Source organism: Mesoplodon densirostris, chromosome 14 (genome assembly GCF_025265405.1).
Source record: "Mesoplodon densirostris isolate mMesDen1 chromosome 14, mMesDen1 primary haplotype, whole genome shotgun sequence".
In the NCBI taxonomy this organism is placed as follows: Eukaryota; Metazoa; Chordata; class Mammalia; order Artiodactyla; family Ziphiidae; genus Mesoplodon; species Mesoplodon densirostris.
Genome location: NC_082674.1, coordinates 54,061,314 through 54,082,148, shown reverse-complemented (window position 1 = coordinate 54,082,148; position 20,835 = coordinate 54,061,314). Strand labels below are relative to the sequence as shown.

The 20,835-nt window shown below is 40.0% G+C and overlaps 1 protein-coding gene across 5 annotated transcripts in view; it reads right to left on the bottom strand.

Moving 5' to 3' along the window:
• The window catches only part of UGP2 (UDP-glucose pyrophosphorylase 2), a 52,765-nt gene extending 48,765 nt beyond the window's left edge, over window positions 1–4,000 (bottom strand). The window contains exon 1 of one of the 5 annotated variants that reach the window (XM_060116711.1): window positions 3,915–4,000. Coding sequence is in view for 1 of the 5 variants with exons in the window: in XM_060116707.1 (XP_059972690.1) it covers window positions 2,790–2,808 (19 nt within the window). In the remaining 4 variants the exon portion in view is untranslated. The other 4 variants (XM_060116709.1, XM_060116708.1, XM_060116707.1 and 1 more) reach the window with 4 other exon arrangements.
• Between the last annotated feature and the right edge of the window lie 16,835 nt (window positions 4,001–20,835).

Genomic DNA, 20,835 nt, shown 5'->3' with positions numbered 1-20,835 from the left:
AAAACCCTTTGGCAAAAGTACTAATACCCAATGTTTATATAAGTAGAGACGGAGGTTCAGAAAAGTTGTCTATGATCACCTGTTAGTAACAGGATTCAAACCTAGGTCCATCCCTTTTATCTTTCTCAACATTTGTTAGAGGTGTTAATAAACTACAACCAAAAATGTAGGCTAAGGGCTTCCCTGGTGGTGCAGTGGTTGAGAGTCCGCCTGCCGATGCAGGGGACACGGGTTCGTGCCCCGGGTCCGGGAAGATCCCACATGCCACGGAGCGGCTGGGCCCGTGAGCCATGGCCGCTGAGCCTGCGCGTCCGGAGCCTGTGCTCCGCAACGGGAGAGGCCACGACAGTGAGAGGCCCGCGTACCGCAAAAAAAAAAAAAAAAAAATGTAGGCTAAACTACTAAAAAGTACATGGAAAATCTGCATTTCTCATTTGTCATCCACGACAGATTCTTTCAGAGCATCCACCACTTCAAGACACTGTATTTCCCCCAGGAATATAATATTATCTTTGCCCACAGGGAACTGATAGTCTAGCTGGAGAAAGAAGCCATTGTTCCTGATAAGTTTTTTAACATAAGAGGCAATAAAAGGTACTGAAAAGGACAAGGGTTTAAGACACATTTATATATGAATTTCAGTGCTTACTAGCTGTGAACTTTGGATAAGATACTTAAATTTTCTCACCTGTAAGGTCATGATTAAAATCTACTACCTCTCAGGGCTCTTGTGAAGCTTAAATGAAAACATATGAAAACGGTTTAGAGGCATAATGTTTTGTTCAATCTTTTCCTTATGAAGTGGCACAAGCTAAGTGTCAATGAGTGGAAATATCAATTATTGCTACAGCAAAGATCAAACAATTTGATCTTTGCTACCAAAAAAAATTCAAAAACAAAAATCCCAACGCTTACACTTAAAAACTGATCTGTGGAGACAGCAGAATCATTACCCAATAAAGTTTATCACTGATCAATGCAGCAGAGTTAATTAAACATACAGAGTTTACACTTGAAGTACAAATTTAAACAGTGATAAACAGGAGCAAAATCGTGTTAAAAAAATTTTTGGAGGGGAGAGGTGTCATCTTTTTGTGCAAAATTGCCAATTTAAAAAGAAAACTACCACTTAGAGCAAATTGCATGGCAATTAAATGCAACGTTGGATTGAATCATGGAAAAGTAGTCTAGGTCTGTAGTTTAGTTAATAGTAAGGTACTTGTGATAATTTCTTAGTTTTGACATATGTGCAACTTTTCCAAAAACCTCAAGATAAAAAGCTGATTTTTTAAAAAAAAGTGGATGACAAGGGAAAGGAACAACATACACAGGTATTGCCACTTTATTTAGAATCTCCTGAAAACAATTAGCCATTAACAAACAGCAAAGGACGAGACATTAGTCAACATGCACCATCTCTGTAGGCTGTGCTAAAGCATAACAACGAGGAACACCTGGAGTTTAATAATATTTTTAACTTTTAAAGAAGTGACTTGTCCACTTTTCTCTAGCATATTATTGCAATACTGGCTTGCTGGTAATTAAATATTGTTGTTACAAAGTCCAGCAAACTTCTGACAGTTACCTCTACTTTCTATTCTTGACTAAGACATTTATTCAACCTGAACAGAAGCATCTCTTACCACATACAAGGCATAACATGAATTTAAAAGTCTAATGACAAGTGACATTTCTGAGCTTAGTGCTAAAGGCAGACATAAGTGTCCCATCTGTTTTCATAATAATGCAGGCAAATTCTCTTTATTATACAAAACTCAAATTAGAGTTAATAAAGTGATGTAAAACCTACTAGGGCATTTTTATGCGCAGGGCCAAATGATGGCCATTACTGACACAATTTTTTAAAGTACATTACATTTATTGAGAGCCACATTAAGTGGTTGTGAACTTTATACTAGCTGTGTGTTCAGCAAGATGGCCGAAGCTTTCACACTCTGGGGTCTGCAAGAAAAGGGTTACTTTTACCAGAAGGCAAATCCTATGCTACAAATTGATGAGAGGTTTAAGGTAGCACCAATTTCAATGTGTACACGTTATACACACACATACACACAATGTTACTGCTTAACTCAGTTGAGAGGCATTCCCTAAACCTTTTTTAACACACATATAGAATTTAGAGAACAATTTTCTAATTTGAAAGAAACCTTAATAATATTTACAGATTTCAAAGAAGGGAAAAAAATAAACACAGCAATGCAGCAAAGTCATTTCTCCTGCTGAAATGACCTCCAGCTTCTACGAGCTATTCCCGGTTTCGCAATAAATGAATCTGAGACTCAGACCACGTACACACAAACGGAGAAGCTGAGAACGCTAAAGCTTCCCCAATAGTCCTGGCTAAAAAAAAAAAAAAATAGTCCTGGCTAAACCCACCTGTCTTTCCTCAGGCCTCTCAGTTCCCCTTCCCGTCCGCACCCAGAGTTACCTTGACTTCGACCCGGAAAAGAGAACAGGGATTAATCAGCAGCCAAAGTCCTGTTTTATCATCATTCACAGCCCCTATCCCAGGGAGCCAGAGTGCTACTAACCTGATTTCAGGAAGTCAGAACTAAATGCAACAGAGCACAAAGGTATACATTATACGTATCTGAAACGCCAACCCAGCAGCTCAAGACAGCTCAAATGTCAATTTAACGAAAAGAGTTTCGCAAATTGTATCTCAAATGAACACTTCCACTTCCAAACCACCCACCAACCTCTCGACTGCCAGTACCCAAATTCGGTACTGCTAAAGCAACCCTGGACAAAAAAGAAGCGTGTCTTACCTTGTACAAATCTCGACATTTTAAGGATTTATTAAAATACTCTGGCCTATATATATATATTCAAATGCCTAGAGGAGTCACGCTATGGACAGGTCTCTCTTCCACCCCTGCTTTAACAACCGACGAGTTACTTCTCCTCTTCCTATGTTTTGCCACTTAAGGGAGTATTTATTCAAAGCGGCTAAAACTGCCTCAAAAAAAAAAAAAAAAGAAAAAGAAAAAGAAAAAAGAAAACACCCAGGAAAACCTTCCGCACTTCCAAAAGACAGAAACTTGGTGCGACCGAGTCTGCTCGGAACTCCAGGCTACACTGCACCCTTGACACAAATGAGGGCCAGCTGGAGGCTCCCGGAAAAGGTAATATCACATGAACTTAAATTTCATCAATGAAAGAGGCGGATCTAGAGCGGCTACTTCACTGCCCTCCGGAGCTGCACGGCCGCAGGCACAGGCGGGCCGCACCCCCGATTCCCCCTCCCCTCTCTGCCGTCCGGCCTCTGGACAGTTCCCCGGGAAACTCGGGCCAACGGCGGGCCCCGCCCTGCAGGGATCGCGAGGCGGGGGAGGCAGGCAGAGGGGGGCGATTCAACCATTTCTACCGGTCCATCAACGTCCCGGGACTAAGAAGCGCTCGGCGCGCGGGCGGGCGGGGGCCTCCAGACCAACGCCTCCCTGCTGGGAGCGGCAGCAACCCTGCCACGGCTTTTTCCCGGGAGAGGCCGAAGGCTATACGCCCCTCCCCCCGCAGCGGACACTGGGGGGCTACCCGTGAGGGGAGAGCCGACTCCGAGGGACAGGAGCCGGGAGGGCCCGCCCCGACCCTCACACATTCTAGTTCCTCCTGGCCGAGCCCCAAATTGGGCTTCCGGGGCCAAAGCGGGTCAGGCAGAGAGGATCTACACGCCTCAGAGAGGGAAACACACTCGCCCAAGGGGGTGGTGGGAAGCCCGCCCCGGCCCCTCCCCAAACCGCCACAGAGACCCACCTTCCTCCTCTTCCTTTAGTAGCTGGGAAATTGGGGGCGTTTATGGCGCGCCTGGAAGAAGGCTCGCAGAAAATGTCACCTCTGAGGCAACCTTCTCTCTCCCCCTCTCCCCTCACACATGCACACCTTGAACCCCTCACCAGTGGTCGCAGCCCAGCTTCTGACCTCCTTCGTCCACCGGGCTGCGGGTTCCCGCAACCCAAAGCCCCCACTTTCTCCTAAACACCTCCCCTCCCCCTCCATTTGGAGCCGCCCCCCTCACGGCGGAAATGTCCCCGCTGCGCAGACAGACAGGAGCAGCCGCCAGTCAGGAGCCGAGGCGGATTCAGGGCCTGGCCAATGAGACGCGCTGGGTTGGCAGGGGGCGGGGCGTATGCGGCCCGAGGGAGCCGGACGGAGATGGGATCTAAGACCGAGCCCCGGCCCGACCCTGATCCCGGATGCCGCGCGTTGGGGCTGCCCCTCCAGCGGCTGGGCCAGGGATGTTTCACCAGTAGAACTCCCAGCCTTTCACAGATACTTCATCAAGGGAGACAACCTGAAGCACGGGTGGTTATTTTTGTAGTGCTTAAAAATGTTTCCGCTTACCAGAGACTGAAGCTAGATATCTATCGGGCGAGTAGAGCCAGAGCGCCCCGTTCAACTACCCCGAGAGAGCCCAGGCCCTATCTCGGTAGACACAAACTCTACCCACACATCTGGTCTTGGAAGGGTGAAGATGCGTTAAAGAGTAAGAGTAAGCAGTTGGATGTGTGGGACTTAACTAACGGGAGGAGGAATTTAGGGCATCGAAGAAAACGCCAAAAGAAGGCTCTCACACCAGAGCCACCACCCCGGTTCCTATTCCTGTAGAGATTTCCGCAGTGTTAGGCGTTTACTTTTCTGATAAAAGGGGAAATGACTTAAGTTACCCGTCAAGAGGTGCTTTCTTTTTAATAGATTTTTGAAGCCCTCAAGGAAAGAGGATGTTAAAAGAACGTTTGCAGTGAGTCGGGGACTACAAGAGGGCTAGCGCAGCGCCCGCTAAATCACACCTGATGTTGCCAACCCCACCTACCTGTATGACCCAGTGCGCCTGTCACTGGGTGTATCTCAGACTTTACAATTCATGACTAAGGCGCCTGCATCAGGACAAATGAATTGTCAGCGCTCTGTTTAGGTGCTGGAGGTAAACCATGTCATTCTAGAAGAGTTTGAGGCCTTGGACAACACTAATCAACCAAGGTAAAGTGAGAATTTTTTAATGGCTCATTCTGTAAACAAATTATTTTTTTAGTGCTGCGTAATATTATTGAAGTAACACAGAAAAGGCCAGTGATTCATTTGTCATGCCGGAGAATGATAACCCTTGGTACTATATTTCTTATGTGAAATCCAAAAGGATCACACCCAAAAACCACTCAGCGATAAAACTGATTTCCCCAAAGAAGTGTGTAAAATCCAAATGTCTACATTTTAATAGCAGTATTTGGAGACTGAAGATCTTGATCAGAATCTCCACATTCTTTGTGTACAGTAGAGAAATTGTTCCAGCACTGAATAAGCAGTATTTATCCATACATCGGCGTTAACACCAAAATAAAATACTACCAAAAGATTTGAGCCCCGTAGGGTTTCTTAGCCTACAAATGATAAAGCTGAAGAGCAGTGAAGAGTCTTTAATTATACAAGGTTTAAGAAGGATGATCAGTTATTTCCTACCTAACAAAACATTAAGGGAGAGAAAGTAAGTTTTAATTGCAGCAAGAGTATTTGGTAAAATCTAAGAATGACATCTTGATTTATGAGCGATTATATATTGAGATAGAGTACATTTGCTGCCTCAAGAAATCTCCAAAAAGTAACTACCTGTCTTCAGTGGTTAGGTCTATATCAATTCAGAGGCTGGCTCTTAGAGAAGTAGCACTCTAGAAGCTATATTCTCAAATATTTCAAATGGTGCCCCATAAAATGGAATTTCTTTACATAGTGGTTTACATTTGAATTCTGAACCCCCAAACATTTTGTAAAAGAACCTCCCACTACCTCAGAGCCACTAGAAACAAGCTCACTTGGCAGATCACGTGGGATTAAGGAGGAAAGATCATGGCCGTGGAGAAGTTTCAAGTGTGCTTAAAAGGCTGTTGTCTATTTCTGAAATATATTTATACATTTTAATATCTGAAAAATCACTTTGTGTGTGTGTGTGTGTGTGTGTGAGAGAGAGAGAGAGAGAGAGAGAGAGAGATCCCTTTTTTTCATAATACACGACAGTGGAATTTTCCTTCAAGGTGCATGAAGTTGATATCTGTATCATTAGAAATTTGTAATGTGGATAAATAGATTTACAGATGAAACCTTTGCAGAAACTTGGCGGGGGTACAGAATCTAAAGGAATATGAAATGGGGGCCTGGGAAGGAATGTGTGTACAGTTATGAGTTGGAATGAGATGGATTGTAAACTAAAAAGAAACCTGAAAGCGAGTTTTTCAGTGGTAGTATCTATATATTACCATCCAAGGATGATATACATTCTGCCTATAATTTTCTCATTCCTTCTTTATACTTCCCAGTAGAAACATGAGAAAATTCAGTTTAATTTAACCAGTTCCATGTCCTGGGATGTATAACAACCTTGTCATATCTTTTTCTTTAGATAGGAACATTCTATCAACACAAGGAAACGATGGCTACTGCCCTATTTCTAAGCATCCTTTTTGGTGCCTTTTTAGATTTAATGCTTGGCACAGTGTCTGGTACATAGCAAGCACTCAATAATTATATTCTGAATGACCAGTTTAGTGCCACTAAATCTTTTTAACTTGCAGTGTTGTATCCTGTTCGCTACTCTTTGAGAGCTGTAAATAAGATTAAATTTATAATTTATATTTAGAGGTAAAGAACTTTTAGGTTTCAGTTATTTCCACCTAGAATGTGAACTTGGGCCAAGTATAAGAGTAATAGCAGTAAATGCAATGCCGTGATGACTTTACAGTAAGCTTTGCTGACTAGCCACCATGAGCATTATCCAATACAGAATGGTTTAGAAATTACTAAAGTATGAAATAAGTGTACAGATCAGCAATGTGTGTGGTCTTTTAATTTTTTTCTTGTCTTTCGTACCCCCTTTTCCCCACACACAAGAAAATAAAGCAGTGCAGTTTTGGAGAACATGTCAGAGACATAAAAATTTCTATGTCATGCACAGTGTTTAGCCGAGAGACCAGGCAACAACTATACACTCAACTGTTGCCCACGCTCAATATTGGCTCCCATCTGTATCCATCTAAATCCTAGACCACGCACTGAAAGAAGAAAAAGGGGACTACTATTAGTCAGAACTTGCCAGTTACTGACTAGACCTAGCAATAGGGCATTTTATTTGAGTCAAAAGGTAACCAAACAGGGTTAACTGGAAAAAGATATCAAGTAATACCTGTGAGACAGACTACTAATGAATGAGTAGTCTAAAAAATGAATGATGTTTCCAAATACTTGAGAAAGAGAAAGACTTCATTCTTTCGTGGTGCCAACACCCTGTTGTTAATGAATCAGGAAGTTTTCCGAAACAAGTTGTAAATTTCAATTATTTCAATTATATCCTTCCATTTATTCACAGTATGATTTTTTAAAATTACATTTGAAGGTTATTTAAGTTTATATCAAAACAGTAGCAATTATTTCAAATAAGGTGTTTTAAAAAACAGGGTTGTCTCACATTACAGATAATTATCTAATGAGTTGATAAACCAATCTTCTGAGTAGTCTTAAAAGTCATTAGGCTCACAAAAATGCGGTTTAACCACATTTGTTATCTTGTTCATGCTTATCAGTAATTTCCCTCTGGGTTCTCCTTTGAAAGTTGCATAGAAGGCAGGTCTTTACTATGTTGTCTCCTGTTACTCTTGTTCTGCACTTGCCCAGAGGAGAATGTTGGTCACAAATGGTGATGCCCATAAATTGTTGTATGTCAGTCATGTGCCAAACTGCATCTACAGACCCCCCCTTGATTATAGAGGCAGAGTGAGTAGGCCTAGGAATAACCATAAAGAAACAGTCTGTATTCCCTCAGAGTTGCTAATAAACATAGATCGTTATGTAATCATAATTTGGAAAAACAAAAAAAAAACTCACTATGAAATAATACATCTCTTGCTAAACTCACAAGATAGAATAAATATTATACTGCTTTTCTAAGGTGACATATGCATAGATGATGAAGTTACTTATTCTTAGTGACTTTGAAATCCTCATAGAGAAGAGCTGTTAAATAGAAAAGTATTCCGTTTAATCCTTTTTTTTCTTCCTCTTTCAACCATATTAAAGATTCCCTGTTGTGCATTCCATCAAACATCTTTTGATGGTTTTCCAAACATCTCTGCTTGAATCTAGCTTGTTAAATTTCCTGCCAGTGCCACCACTGGGAAGGAAGGAATAAAGAACTTCTGTTCCCTAACTTAGTCTCAGGAAATTTATGTTAAGCATTTCATACCCACCACCCTAACTAAATATTAGAGAGAAGATGCTCAAGATTATTCTTTGGATGAAGCCTAAATAACTGGGTAATTATAGGTCATTAAAATGGGTAATATGATAAGCAAATAAAAAATAGCAGTTTTTTTCCTCCTTAGAATGAAAAAGAGGAATGTCATATTAGAGAAAAGACCAAAGGAAAAAATGTGGTATGTTGCTGTTAAGTTCTGATACCCTTTTTAATTGAACTTTAAAAAAAATTTCAATAATGATGCACATCTTTAAAAAAAATCTAGCAAATACCAAAATGCCCATAATGAATAATAGTTCTCTCCTGTTCTGCCCCCTCTTTATTCCAGCCCTGTACCCCAGAGGCAACCATTTTTCTTCTGACAGTTACCTCAGTTATACCTGATATTTCTAAATGCTTATTTTGCTATTTCTTTGGTTTCTGGATTTTAGGCATTGTATGTTTTGACTTCCTGTTACAATAGATATGGACTTAGCTCACTTACACCACCGGCATTCTTTCCTCCATTGTATTAGTTTCCTAAACTTTGTAGAGCTATATTTCCCAACCTTTTCCTCATCATGACACAGAGAAAAAAAGATAATATTTGTATGGCATCCTGGGGTAACCTGGAGGGAATTTGTAGACCTCTATATTGGACTTGGTGAAAAATTAGCTGCTTTTTAAATATATATAAAGTAATGAAAATAAAATTAAATGCAAAGTAATATGGGAAATATTAAACATTGAATTTGTATAAAACTCTGAGATGATGGGGCTTCCCTGGTGGCGCAGTGGTTGAGAGTCCACCTGCCGATGCAGGGGACACGGGTTCGTGCCCCGGTCCGGGAGGATCCCACATGCTGCGGAGCGGCTGGGCCCGTGAGCCATGGCCGCTGAGCCTGCGCGTCCGGAGCCTGTGCTCCGCAACGGGAGAGGCCACAGCAGTGAGAGGCCCACGTACCGCAAAAAAAACAAACAAACTCTGAGATGAAATCTTTTCAAATTTTTGAGTCAGAAATTTGAACTTGCCTGCATGAACATATTATTTTAAAATCAGATTTTATGCTTGAAATAGCTATACATAGTTTCTGATCAAGACTATCAACGGATAATCTCTTCAGATTCTTGATAGTCACTGTGGTAGGCTGGGTAATGCCCCCAGCGATATCCAGTTCTTAATCTCCAGGACCAGTGAGTGTTATCCTGTATGGTATAACAGGATAACTTCAAAAATATTACTAAATAAGGATTTTCAAGTAGAGAGATTATCCTAGTTTATATGGGTAGCCCTAAATGTAATCACAGGTGTCCTTAATTAAATGTAGACAGAGATTTGAAAACAAAGAAGAAAAAAGCATGTGATGATGGAAGCAGAGGGAGAAAAGGTGATGATTCAAATCCATGAGCCAAGGAATGAAGAGCCACCAGAAGCTGGAAAAGGTAAGGAAATGGTTGTCCCTTAGAGCCTCCAAAGGCTGTGTGGCTCCACTAACATCTTGATTTCAGCCCAGAGAAATCCATTTGGACTTCCAGAACTGTAAGAGAATAAATATATGTTGTTATAAACCACCCAGTTTGTGGTAATTTGTTTCAGCAGCCATAGGAAACTAATAGAGTCACCATTCATGGGGAACATTGCACAAATAGGTGATAAAAATTATTTTAAACTCTTTCTTTTGCAACCATTCAAAAATGTATAATGGTTGATATTCTATTCAAAGAATCTAACAGCTCTTTTTATTGACAAACACAGTGATGAAACATGACATGATAAGGCAAATGGATTTTGAATCCAGCTGAACTTTTTTCTACCAAGTATTTTAAAATAATGATGAAGCTTTAATTTGTAAAACACATGTGCATTGTTGGATCAATCAGACCAAAACTACTTTGGATGACATTAAAAGAGCACACCAGCTGTAAACAATCAGAAGTATCTGATGTCTGTGAAGTCAGAGTTTCAGAGCCACCAGAGCTGCACCATCCAGGAGCTCCATGCTGGCTGCAGTGTGCTGAGCACAGCCAAGGATGTATTCTACCATCTGGACATCTACTTCAGCAGCCAACTGCCGAGCATACTGCTATGCTTGGATAAGAGGCCTGTGGAACTACTGGACGCCTGTGGAACTACTGGACGTTATTCATCATCCATTCCACCTGTAGAGACTGTTCATCTTGGGCCGTCCTCTGATAAAGCCTGCAAGAAGCTGGAGGCAACCAGCGGGGGGAGTCCCAGCTGCCTGCCCCAGGCCTGAAAGGCTGAATATCATGCTTCACAGCTGTAAGCCATTCAAAGCATAGAATTAGAAAATCCTGGTTTATATTACCACCCCACCACTGCTGGGCAGCACACCAAGAAAATGAGAATTTGGAGCAGAGAGCAGTGCTGGGAGGAAGAGAGAGGCTATTCTCAATTATCAATGACTTTTGAAAAGAATTTTACAGAGAAAACGTTAGAGGTTGACAAACCTACTGAAGTTCTGGCTTTGCATGGATCTGTTCAGTAACAAATTAAAAACTAAGATTATTCAAATAATAGAAAAAAATTTATTGAAGACTACTGTCTGAATTTTGAGCATCACAGACAGATTCAGAGACTTTAAGTTGTTTGATATGTAAGCCTTTCTTACACAGACCAGCATGGGATGGAGACCGGATAAAGGCACAAATGGAGTAACAGGATAAGGAAAGAAAGAAGGATCCAGATAGACCAAAACTTTCTTTAAACCATGTTAACTTGAGGGTTTTACCATTTTCCTAGTGAGAAGGAGTAAAACAATACTAATTATTTGAAATTTTTGTGTGTATGTGTGTGTGCATATATATGTATATGTACACGTATATACATATATATGTGGGTATACATTACATATGTCCATGTTTATTTATAATTTATATCCTTTCTTATTCCAAAAAGAATTTGAGGCCAAGACATGTATATTCTTGATTAAGTTCATTGCTTAGTAAATTGCATAATGTATAATTCATTCTTTAGTGGAAATTCAGTTTCGTCATTCTCATCTAATCCTTTTTGTTGTCTGTAGATAGTCATGTTAAAGAACCGATTTAGGTGTTATTTTTTATTTATTTATTTATTTTTATTTTTTTAATGTTTAGTCTTATTTTATTTATTTTAACATCTTTATTGGAGTATAATTGCTTTACAATGGTGTGTTAGTTTCTGCTTTATAACAAAGTGAATCAGCTATACATATACATATGTCCACATATCTCCTCCCTCTTGTGTCTCCCTCCCACCCTCCCTACCCAACCCCTCTAGGTGGTCACAGAGCACCGAGCTGATCTCCCTGTGCTATGTGTCTGCTTCCCACTAGCTATCTGTTTTGCATTTGGTAGTGTATATATGTCCATAGGCTTTTTTTTTTTTTTTTTTTTTTGCGTTACGCGGGCCCCCCACTGTTGTGGCACCTCCCGCTGCGGAGCACAGGCTCCGGACGCGCAGGCTCAGCGGCCATAGCTCACGGACCCAGCTGCTCCGCAGTATGTGGGATCTTCCCAGACCAGGGCATGAACCTGTGTCCCCTGCATCGGCAGGCAGACTCTCAAGCACTGCACCACCAGGGAAGCCCCATAGGCATTATTTTTTATATGGATTTTTCTCTATATAGTGAACCCAAATGATAACAGTCTAGATTCTAGGGTCCAGAGAGATTTAGGAAGTAAGCAGAATTCCTGTTGTATAGGTAGGTATACTAGATTAGGTATGTTATACATTACAGTTGAGCCTTGAACAACATGGTGGTGGCGGGGGAAGGGACGCTCACCCCACCTGCACAGTGGAAAATCTGACTACTGCTGTTTCTCCCCCAAAAACAAAGGAGCAGGAAGCTGAAACAATTTAGATAGAATCAGGACTGAAACCCTAGTTCTTAAGATTCTACCTATTGTGATCTCTAATTGAACACAAACTCTCCCCACACTTAAAGATCTGTAGAATGAAAATAAAGGTACTATAGTTATTGAAAAAAATCTGTACAAATGGGCCCCTCCAATTCAAACCCCTGTTCAAGGATCAACTGTACATCATCAGTCTCTAAAGCTGTAAATACTGAAGTCCCTTCAGGAGAATCCCTACAAAATATGTACCATCATCCAAGGGTTTTTCTGTTTGTTTTAATTTATTGGTGTTTTTTTTCTGTTTCAGATTCTCATAACAGTATTGGTTTGTAGGGAGGCAGAAGAGTATATTGGAAAAAGCAGACTTTAGAAAACAGCCTGTTTTTTTATTTTGAGTTCTGCCACTTAGAACCTGAAAACCCTAGATAAATTACTTGGTTAACTTATGAGCCTTAGTTTCCTCACTTAAAGATGAGAATAACAGCTAATATCCTGTCTTGCCTCCTACAGAGTTATCATAAAGATCATCTCACTCAGTGTTGGCAGGGTATGAATGATGATGATGATTTCAACTGATGGTTTCCTGTATTGCCTTGCCATAACATTAATCTCGTTAGTATTATTACTTGACTGTAATTACTTATTAAACATCTATTTTTGCTCCACAGACTGTAAGCTCTTTGAGGGCAAGGACTGTGTCTCTCTTGCATCCCCAGAGCATATCACAGTGTTTGGCACACAATAGGCAATCAAAAGAAACTAGTTGAATTAATTATCAAGTGAGATATTTATGAATGAACTTTAAAAGCTGTAGAGTGCTATACTGGTCTATCTTAGAGTTTTCCCATTATTTCTTCAGGAAACATGTTTGGGATGGCAAATAGTCGACTAATAAATTTACTTTTAGAACACTAAAGGAGGCATTTCAAAACAAGTTTGTTGTGATAGAGTGTTTGCAAAGATGGCCACAATTCTTTCCACCCCTGTGCCCTGATCCTTTGCAACGTCATTTTGTCACACCTCCCATTAAGAGGTGAGTCTTTTCCCCCCACACCTTAAATCTGGGTTGCTCTGGTGACTTCCTTTGATTGATAGAATGTGGCAGAAGTGTTGTTGTGTGATGTCCAAGACTTAGCCTTAAGAAGCTTTTCAGCCTTTAGTCTCCCCTGTTGGAATGCTGCCCTGAGACCACCATATGAAGAAGCCTCTTCTAACTTACTAGAAAATGACAGCCCACCTGAAGTAGAAACAAATTTTCCAGTTGAGATCCCCTAGACCACCAGCATTAACTGCCAGACATGCGTTGGAGCCCAATGAGTCAAACTGGCCATATGAGTGACCCAGATAAGACCAGTAGAAGAATTGCCCAGCTAAGCTATATCCAATACATGTATTGTTACACAGTACAATATAACTGATATACCCATAAATGTAGTGTCAAGGAAAAATCAAACCATGCTCATTTACTCTTTGTTTAGCCCCAGAACTGCCCTTAATCTTTTCACACTGGGACTGTGTTTTTCAGGCCACTCATTTGTCACCTCTAAACTCTATTCTACAAATCCTGAGAAGAGATTTCCTTTGATCACTTTTCTTTTTTTTTTAACATCTTTATTATAATTGCTTTACAATGGTGTGTTAGTTTCTGCTTTATAACAAAGTGAATCAGTTATACATATACATATGTTCCCATATCTCTTCCCTCTTGCGTCTCCCTCCCTCCCACCTTCCCTATCCCACCCGTCTAGGTGGTCACAGAGCACCGAGCTGATCTCCCTGTGCCATGCGGCTGCTTCCCGCTAGCTATCTATTTTATGTTTGGTAGTGTATATATGTCCATGCCACTCTCTCACTTTGTCACAGCTTACCCTTCCTCCTCCCCATATCCTCAAGTCCATTCTCTAGTAGGTCTGTGTCTTTATTCCTGTCTTACCCTTAGGTTCTTCATGACCCTTTTTTTTCCCCCCTTAGATTCCATATATATGTGTTAGCATATGGTGTTTGTTTTTCTCTTTCTGACTTACTTCACTCTGTATGACAGACTCTAGGTCCATCCACCTCACTACAAATAACTCAATTTCATTTGTTTTTATTGCTGAGTAATATTCCATTATATATATGTGCCACATCTTCTTTATCCATTCATCCAATGATGGACACTTAGGTTGTTTCCATCTCCTGGCTATTGTAAATAGAGCTGCAGTGAACATTTTGGTACATGACTCTTTTTGAATTATGGTTTTCTCAGGGTATATGCCCAATAGTGGGATTGCTGGGTCGTATGGTAGTTCTATTTGTAGTTTTTTAAGGAACCTCCATACTGTTTTCCATAGTGGTTGTATCAATTTACATTCCCACCAGCAATGCAAGAGTGTTCCCTTTTCTCCACACCCTCTCCAGCATTTATTGTTTCTAGATTTTTTGATGATGGCCATTCTGACCGGTGTGAGATGATATCTCATTGTAGTTTTGATTTGCATTTCTCTAATGATTAATGATGTTGAACATTCTTTCATGTGTTTGTTGGCAATCTGTATATCTTCTTTGGAGAAATGTCTGTTTAGGTCTTCTGCCCATTTTTGGATTGGGGTGTTTGTTTTTTTGTTATTGAGGTGCATGAGCTGCTTATAAATTTTGGAGATTAATCCTTTGTCAGTTGCTTCATTTGCAAATATTTTCTCCCATTCTGAGGGTTGTCTTTTGGTCTTGTTTTATGGTTTCCTTTGATGTGCAAAAGCTTTGAAGTTTCATTAGGTCCCATTTGTTTATTTTTGTTTTTATTTCCCTTTCTCTAGGAGGTGGGTCAAAAAGGATCTTGCTGTGATTTATGTCATAGAGTGTCCTGCCTATGTTTTCCTCTAAGAGTTTGATAGTTTCTGGCCTTACATTTAGGTCTTTAATCCATTTTGAGCTTATTTTTGTGTATGGTGTTAGGGAGTGTTCTAATCTCATACTTCTACATGTCCCTGTCCAGTTTTCCCAGCACCACTTATTGAAGAGGCTGTCTTTTCTCCACTGTATATCCTTGCCTCCTTTATCAAAGATAAGGTGACCATATGTGCGTGGGTTTATCTCTGGGCTTTCTATCCTGTTCCATTGATCTATCTTTCTGTTTTTATGCCAGTACCACACTGTCTTGATTACTGTAGCTTTGTAGTATAGTCTGAAGTCAGGGAGCCTGATTCCTCCAGCTCCATTTTTCGTTCTCAAGATTGCTTTGGCTATTCGGGGTCTTTTGTGTTTCCATACGAATTGTGAAATTTTTTGTTCTAGTCACTTTTCTTGTTAAATCAGTGTCCCTACACTTAGAGATCTGCCTTACAGCTAGAGCTTTTGAGATTCTTTAAGTGGAAAATGATAGGTTTGGATTTTAAAATATATTTTTAAACATAATTTTAAATATATTGTTTTGAAGATTCATGGTGTATATAAGGGTATTTCTTGCAGTGTTTTAGTAGTAAAAATGAAGATACAATTCAAATGGACTAATAGAAGAGTAGTTAAATTATAATAGATATTTTTAAAATCAATATAAAAGGATACTGTCAGTCATTAAAAGATGTGGTGGTTGTACTGATATATATATTGACATGAAAAAAATTCCTTTTATCTTAAGTGAGGGAAAAAAATCCAATTTCATATCCCAATTAAATCTCATTTCCCCTGCACCCATTATTTTTGCTCAGTCTTTACTTGAGACTCCAGGAATCTGCAGTGGAGGGGGAGGTATGGTCTGCATTTTCATTGATCTTTCCTCTCCTTCTGGTGGTAGTTCCCCAGGAGTTGGGAGACTGGAGGAAGAATGGGGAAGAGTGATAAATATCTCTTTAGTTCACTGGGTTTGCAGTTATAGTTCTTTGTTGGTTTTTACTGCTTTACTTCTATATGGCAGAGATGCAAATGCCAGCTTTCTAATGTGGCATTTATATGATTTGTAGGGACAGGAGGGTGCTTGCAAAGCCTTCCAGCCATGCAGTTCCCCGACCTGGGAGATCTGGTGCAAACTTGACTTCTTTCACCCTACCTCAGCTCTTACAACTGGAAATACAACCCACAGACTCTTGCTACCAAGGATTCCCTTACCCAAAGATTGCTCACTTAGATGCAACTTTAGCAAAATGACTTAAACCCTGCTACCTTCCAAGGAGTCTGTTGGCTAATGAGAATATCCTACTTCCTTGCCACACCAAATAGTCTGATAACACACTTCTCCTCTGCTTCCTACTTTCCACCCTGCCATCTCTTTCATTTCTCCTTTCTCCACTTAAAGTAGTACTGGGCAGATCAACAAGAAGGCTACCTAAAAAATATCCAACAGTTGAGGTTGAGGTTCCCTTCTTATGAAAAGTGATTTTCGGTCTTCATACCTCACCTAGTTTGGGAGGTGGGAAACCCACTTCCCTACTCCCCATGGAAAAGGTGCTGTACTCTGGCCTACAATGATGCTAACAATTTCTGTTTTCAGCATCCTTCCTCAATCTTCTAGTCATAGACACTGGCGATAGGTGGGGAAGGGCTGGGGTTGGAAGTGGCAAAGCTCCAATTATTGAAGCTTTCTCTTTGAAATGAAAGATACTTAACACCTCTTTGTGCTCAGCTTGACATATCACCAACTCCTGAGAAATGCCATAAATCCCACTCAAATCCTATGATGTTTGAAAAAAAGGTTTCAGGAAACAGAAAAATTCAAGGGGTGGAAATAATTAAATAGTAAAATAAAATGTGAATGAAAATTAGTTTTCAGATGAAATGTGTTTATGAAAAACAGAACTGGATGACTTAAACCATTTTATTTTTCACATTCATAGAAATTTCAGAGCCCAGTTTCATTCATTTATTCATTCAACAAATATTCATTGAACACCTACATGAACCAGGCACTAGTAGGCCATGGGTTTATGGTAATGAAGTTGATAGAGAAGTTCCTGACCTAAGTGGGGGTGACAAACTATAAACAAGTAAATAAAATAACAATTAGTTAAATATTGCGGGTTGAATGAAAAGCTATGAAGGAAATCAACAGAGTGCTGTGATCCAGAATACGAGGGAGCATTAATATAGTCAGGTGGTCAAGAAAAGCCCTCTGAGAGGTGGCACTTACGCTACTGCCTGTGGGGGCTAATCCAACCCACATGGTGCTCTCCAGAAGGGTACCTTTTCCTAATTCACTTAGAAGCCATGTGTGGGTTAACATGGAGGCTCTGAACATTTAAGCCAAAACCTGAAGGATAAAAAGGAGTCAGCCATATAAAGACCTGAGGAGAAATACGCCAGATAGATAGAATAGCAATTATAGAGGCTCTGAGATAGAAAGAGCACTGTGTGTTCTAGGAGATGACAGGAAGCTGGAGGGAGGAAATAAGTGAGTGAAGAGTGGCAAGAGGCAAGAGGTGAGTCTGTAGAATTAGGAAGGAATCGGACCTGCAGGGCTGGCTGTATAGGTTTTGGATTTTATCCTATCCTTCATTTAAAGCAGGGAACTGACAGGATCTGATTTACATTTTTTATAGACTATAGTGCTATATTTTGAAGGTAGAAATAACAGGAATTGGTGATGAACTGGATGAAGGGAGAATCAGATGAGGAGGGAGGAGTCATGAGGAGTGAATTAAAAGGGAAGAGTCAAGGGCGGCAGTTCATCATATCACCAGTCACTGAGATGGTCAAGGCTGAGGGAATCCAGATTTAGAGAGAAAAATTCATTTTGGTCATGTTCAGCTTGAAATACCTAGGAGACATACAAGAGGATGTTAAGCAGATGTTTAAAGATGTGAATCTGGAGCTCAAAAAGAAGTCTAGCCTACCAATATAAATTTAGGAATTGTCAACAGATAGTTTTTAAAGCATGAGGACTGATATAGGGAGAAGGCATAGAGAATAGAAAAGAGGGTACAGGAACTCCAACATTTAGAGGTCACATAGAAAAAGGAAAAACATGTGAAGGAGAATGAGGAAGAGTAGCTAGTTATTTAAGAAAACCAGCATAGTTTGCGGTATAGAGCCCAGGGAAGAGAGTATCAGAAATGGCCAGTTATGAGAGTTTAATTAAACAGCACAGAAGAGACAGAGTCAGCCAAATAAAAGTTATCAATTACCTTTACAGGAGTGATAGGGAGGTTGAAACAGATTGAAGTTTGTGATTTATCTTAGCAACACTGATTATAAGAAGGCAGTAGAGGGCTTCCCTGGTGGCGCAGTGGTTGAGAGTCCGCCTGCCGATGCAGGGGACACAGGTTCGTGCTCCGGTCTGGGAAGATCCCACATGCTGCGGAGCGGCTGGGCCCGTGAGCCATGGCTGCTGAGCCTATGCGTCCGGAGCCTGTGCTCCACAACGGGAGAGGCCACAACAGTGAGAGGCCTGCATACCTCAAAAAAAAAAAAAAAAAAAAAGAAGGCAGTAGAACTTCACAGTTCTGAGAGAAAATTAATTCTGAACCTAGAATTCTATAGACAGACAAAACATTCAAGGATGAGAGCAAATTAGGGAATTTTTCACTTTTTTTGACTTATGTACCTTTTCAGGAAAAAAAAAAAAGCTTAAGTAAATGTTCTAGTAAAATGAAAAGAGAACTCAAGAAGGAAACATGGAAAGCCAGTAATAGAATCTGCTCTAGGAATGCAATAAAAAGATATTTCAGCACAAATATTTAGACATTCAAGGTGATCAATAGTAATAATAACGGAAAGTTACAAGGATATCAGAAGAACATCTTTAAGAAAAAAGTAGATTCATTTTTATGAAATAGCATGATTAAAAACCTTAATAGGGGCTTCCCTGGTGGCACAGTGGTTGAGAGTCCGCCTGCCGATGCAGGGGACACGGGTTCATGCCCCGGTCCGGGAAGATCCTACATGCCGCAGAGCGGCTGGGCCCGTGAGCCATGGCCGCTGAGCCTGCGGGTCCGGAGCCTGTGCTCCGCAACGGGAGAGGCCACAACAGTGAGAGGCCCGCGTACCGCAAAAAAAAAAAAAAAAAGCAAACAAAAAAAAACACCTTAATAATCTTAATTGTAGGGTGACATATGCTTCTCCTGTCATCAACCAAGAAAAGACAATTAGAATCTTTAGTAAAGGCAAAAAAATTGTATAACCCATGGTCCAAAGATGAAACAAATATGTGTCATTATTATGAGTAATCAATGGACATATGAAAAAAGAGAATCCATTTGACATTGACATCTAGAACATGTTCCTTCAAAAAGCATAGATTTAGTAACATGGTTTACATTTCTCTTTTCCAAGTTCATTTATACTATTCAGCAGTGAATAAGACTTACTAAATTGTAATACTGAAAAAAATCACTTTTCAAAATAAATTTAAAGACAAAATGCAGAAGTCAATTATTCTAACAGAGTAAATATTATAAGTATTGACTGTGTAAAAGTACTGGTACAGCTAATGAAGTTGGGAAATGGAGGGAAGTGAAAGGATGCAAATGTATTAACCTTACATAATGGAGGAGTCAAGAGACATTTTCTAAAGTGTGGATGGACACTTTCTAATGGTAGATCAAGAAATAGAGGTTTAAGTATATTTAAAGCAATTAAGTAACAAGTAGAACTTCATGTATTATAATAAAAATTGCATAGAAGAGACTAGGGGAAGAAAAATGGAGGCTAATGTAATTAAGCCAAATTCTTATTGTTGTTTTTCAAAGTGTGGAGGCAATTTTAAAAATGTCAGGAGTTGAACCAAAATGTGGCAGTATGTGTGTACTATTTTCAAGTATGTAGGTAACTATCAGAAGTACTAAAAACAATTTGATGTAGCTACCTTTAGGGCAGTGTTTTTCAAACTGTGAGACTGAAATCAAGTTAGTGGGTTACAATCTACATTAGAAGGGATAAGATGAAGAAAAAGTATGATGAAGTAAAATTGGTGAAACTTTTATCAGATGTGTGTGTGTGTGTGTGTGTATGTATGTAAAATGTATTTCCTACTTGGGTCCTGGTCAAAAAAGTGCTCTAGGAAGTAGAACTAGGTTGTGGATAATAGTTGGGCTGTATTTTTCTCTTTTATTTTTCTGCTGTTTGAATTTTTAACTTATGCATGTATTATTTTTATCATAATAATTTAAAATATGTATCTGTTTTTTAATACCTTAAAAATACAAATTTATAAGCTTCCATACCATAATGTGGCATATTTCCTAACAAGAGCAAATATTAGGCAATTTTTCTTAAGAAACAAAATGACAAGCAATCTTACCATCACTTAGCAAGAAAGGAAAAATTAACAGTAAGTTTTAAAGATTACTCAAGGCTCAAGAGAGGGAAGGCTGGGGCAGGGCCAAGAATTTAAGACTTTAGGAGTCCAGGCAATGGATTAAGTAAGAAGAAGATAAAGCAAGAGAAATCAAACAGTTTAAATATCACTGTCACTATGTAAACCAATGCTAAGAATGATCTTGAATCAACAAATAATTTTACCTTATTGTCTCTGTGTGATGTTTTACCTATCAGTGAACACTGTAATTGCTTGCATTTCTATGGTGACTTTCAACTTAACTCTGTTTGCCCTTACAGCAAATATGAGACAATTCTTGAGTACCTGCTTGCCCAGATCCTCCCTTTTCTAAAAGCTGCTACTCCATTGGGGTGAGACCTCTGTGGCCACGTGCACTTTGTGACCCACCACCTAGCCATACCTACTTTGACCAAGGAGAGACTACTGACCCAATTTGTACTGGTCAGACTTTCTCTCCTAGGAATTTAGAATTAGAACTCAGAAATGCTGG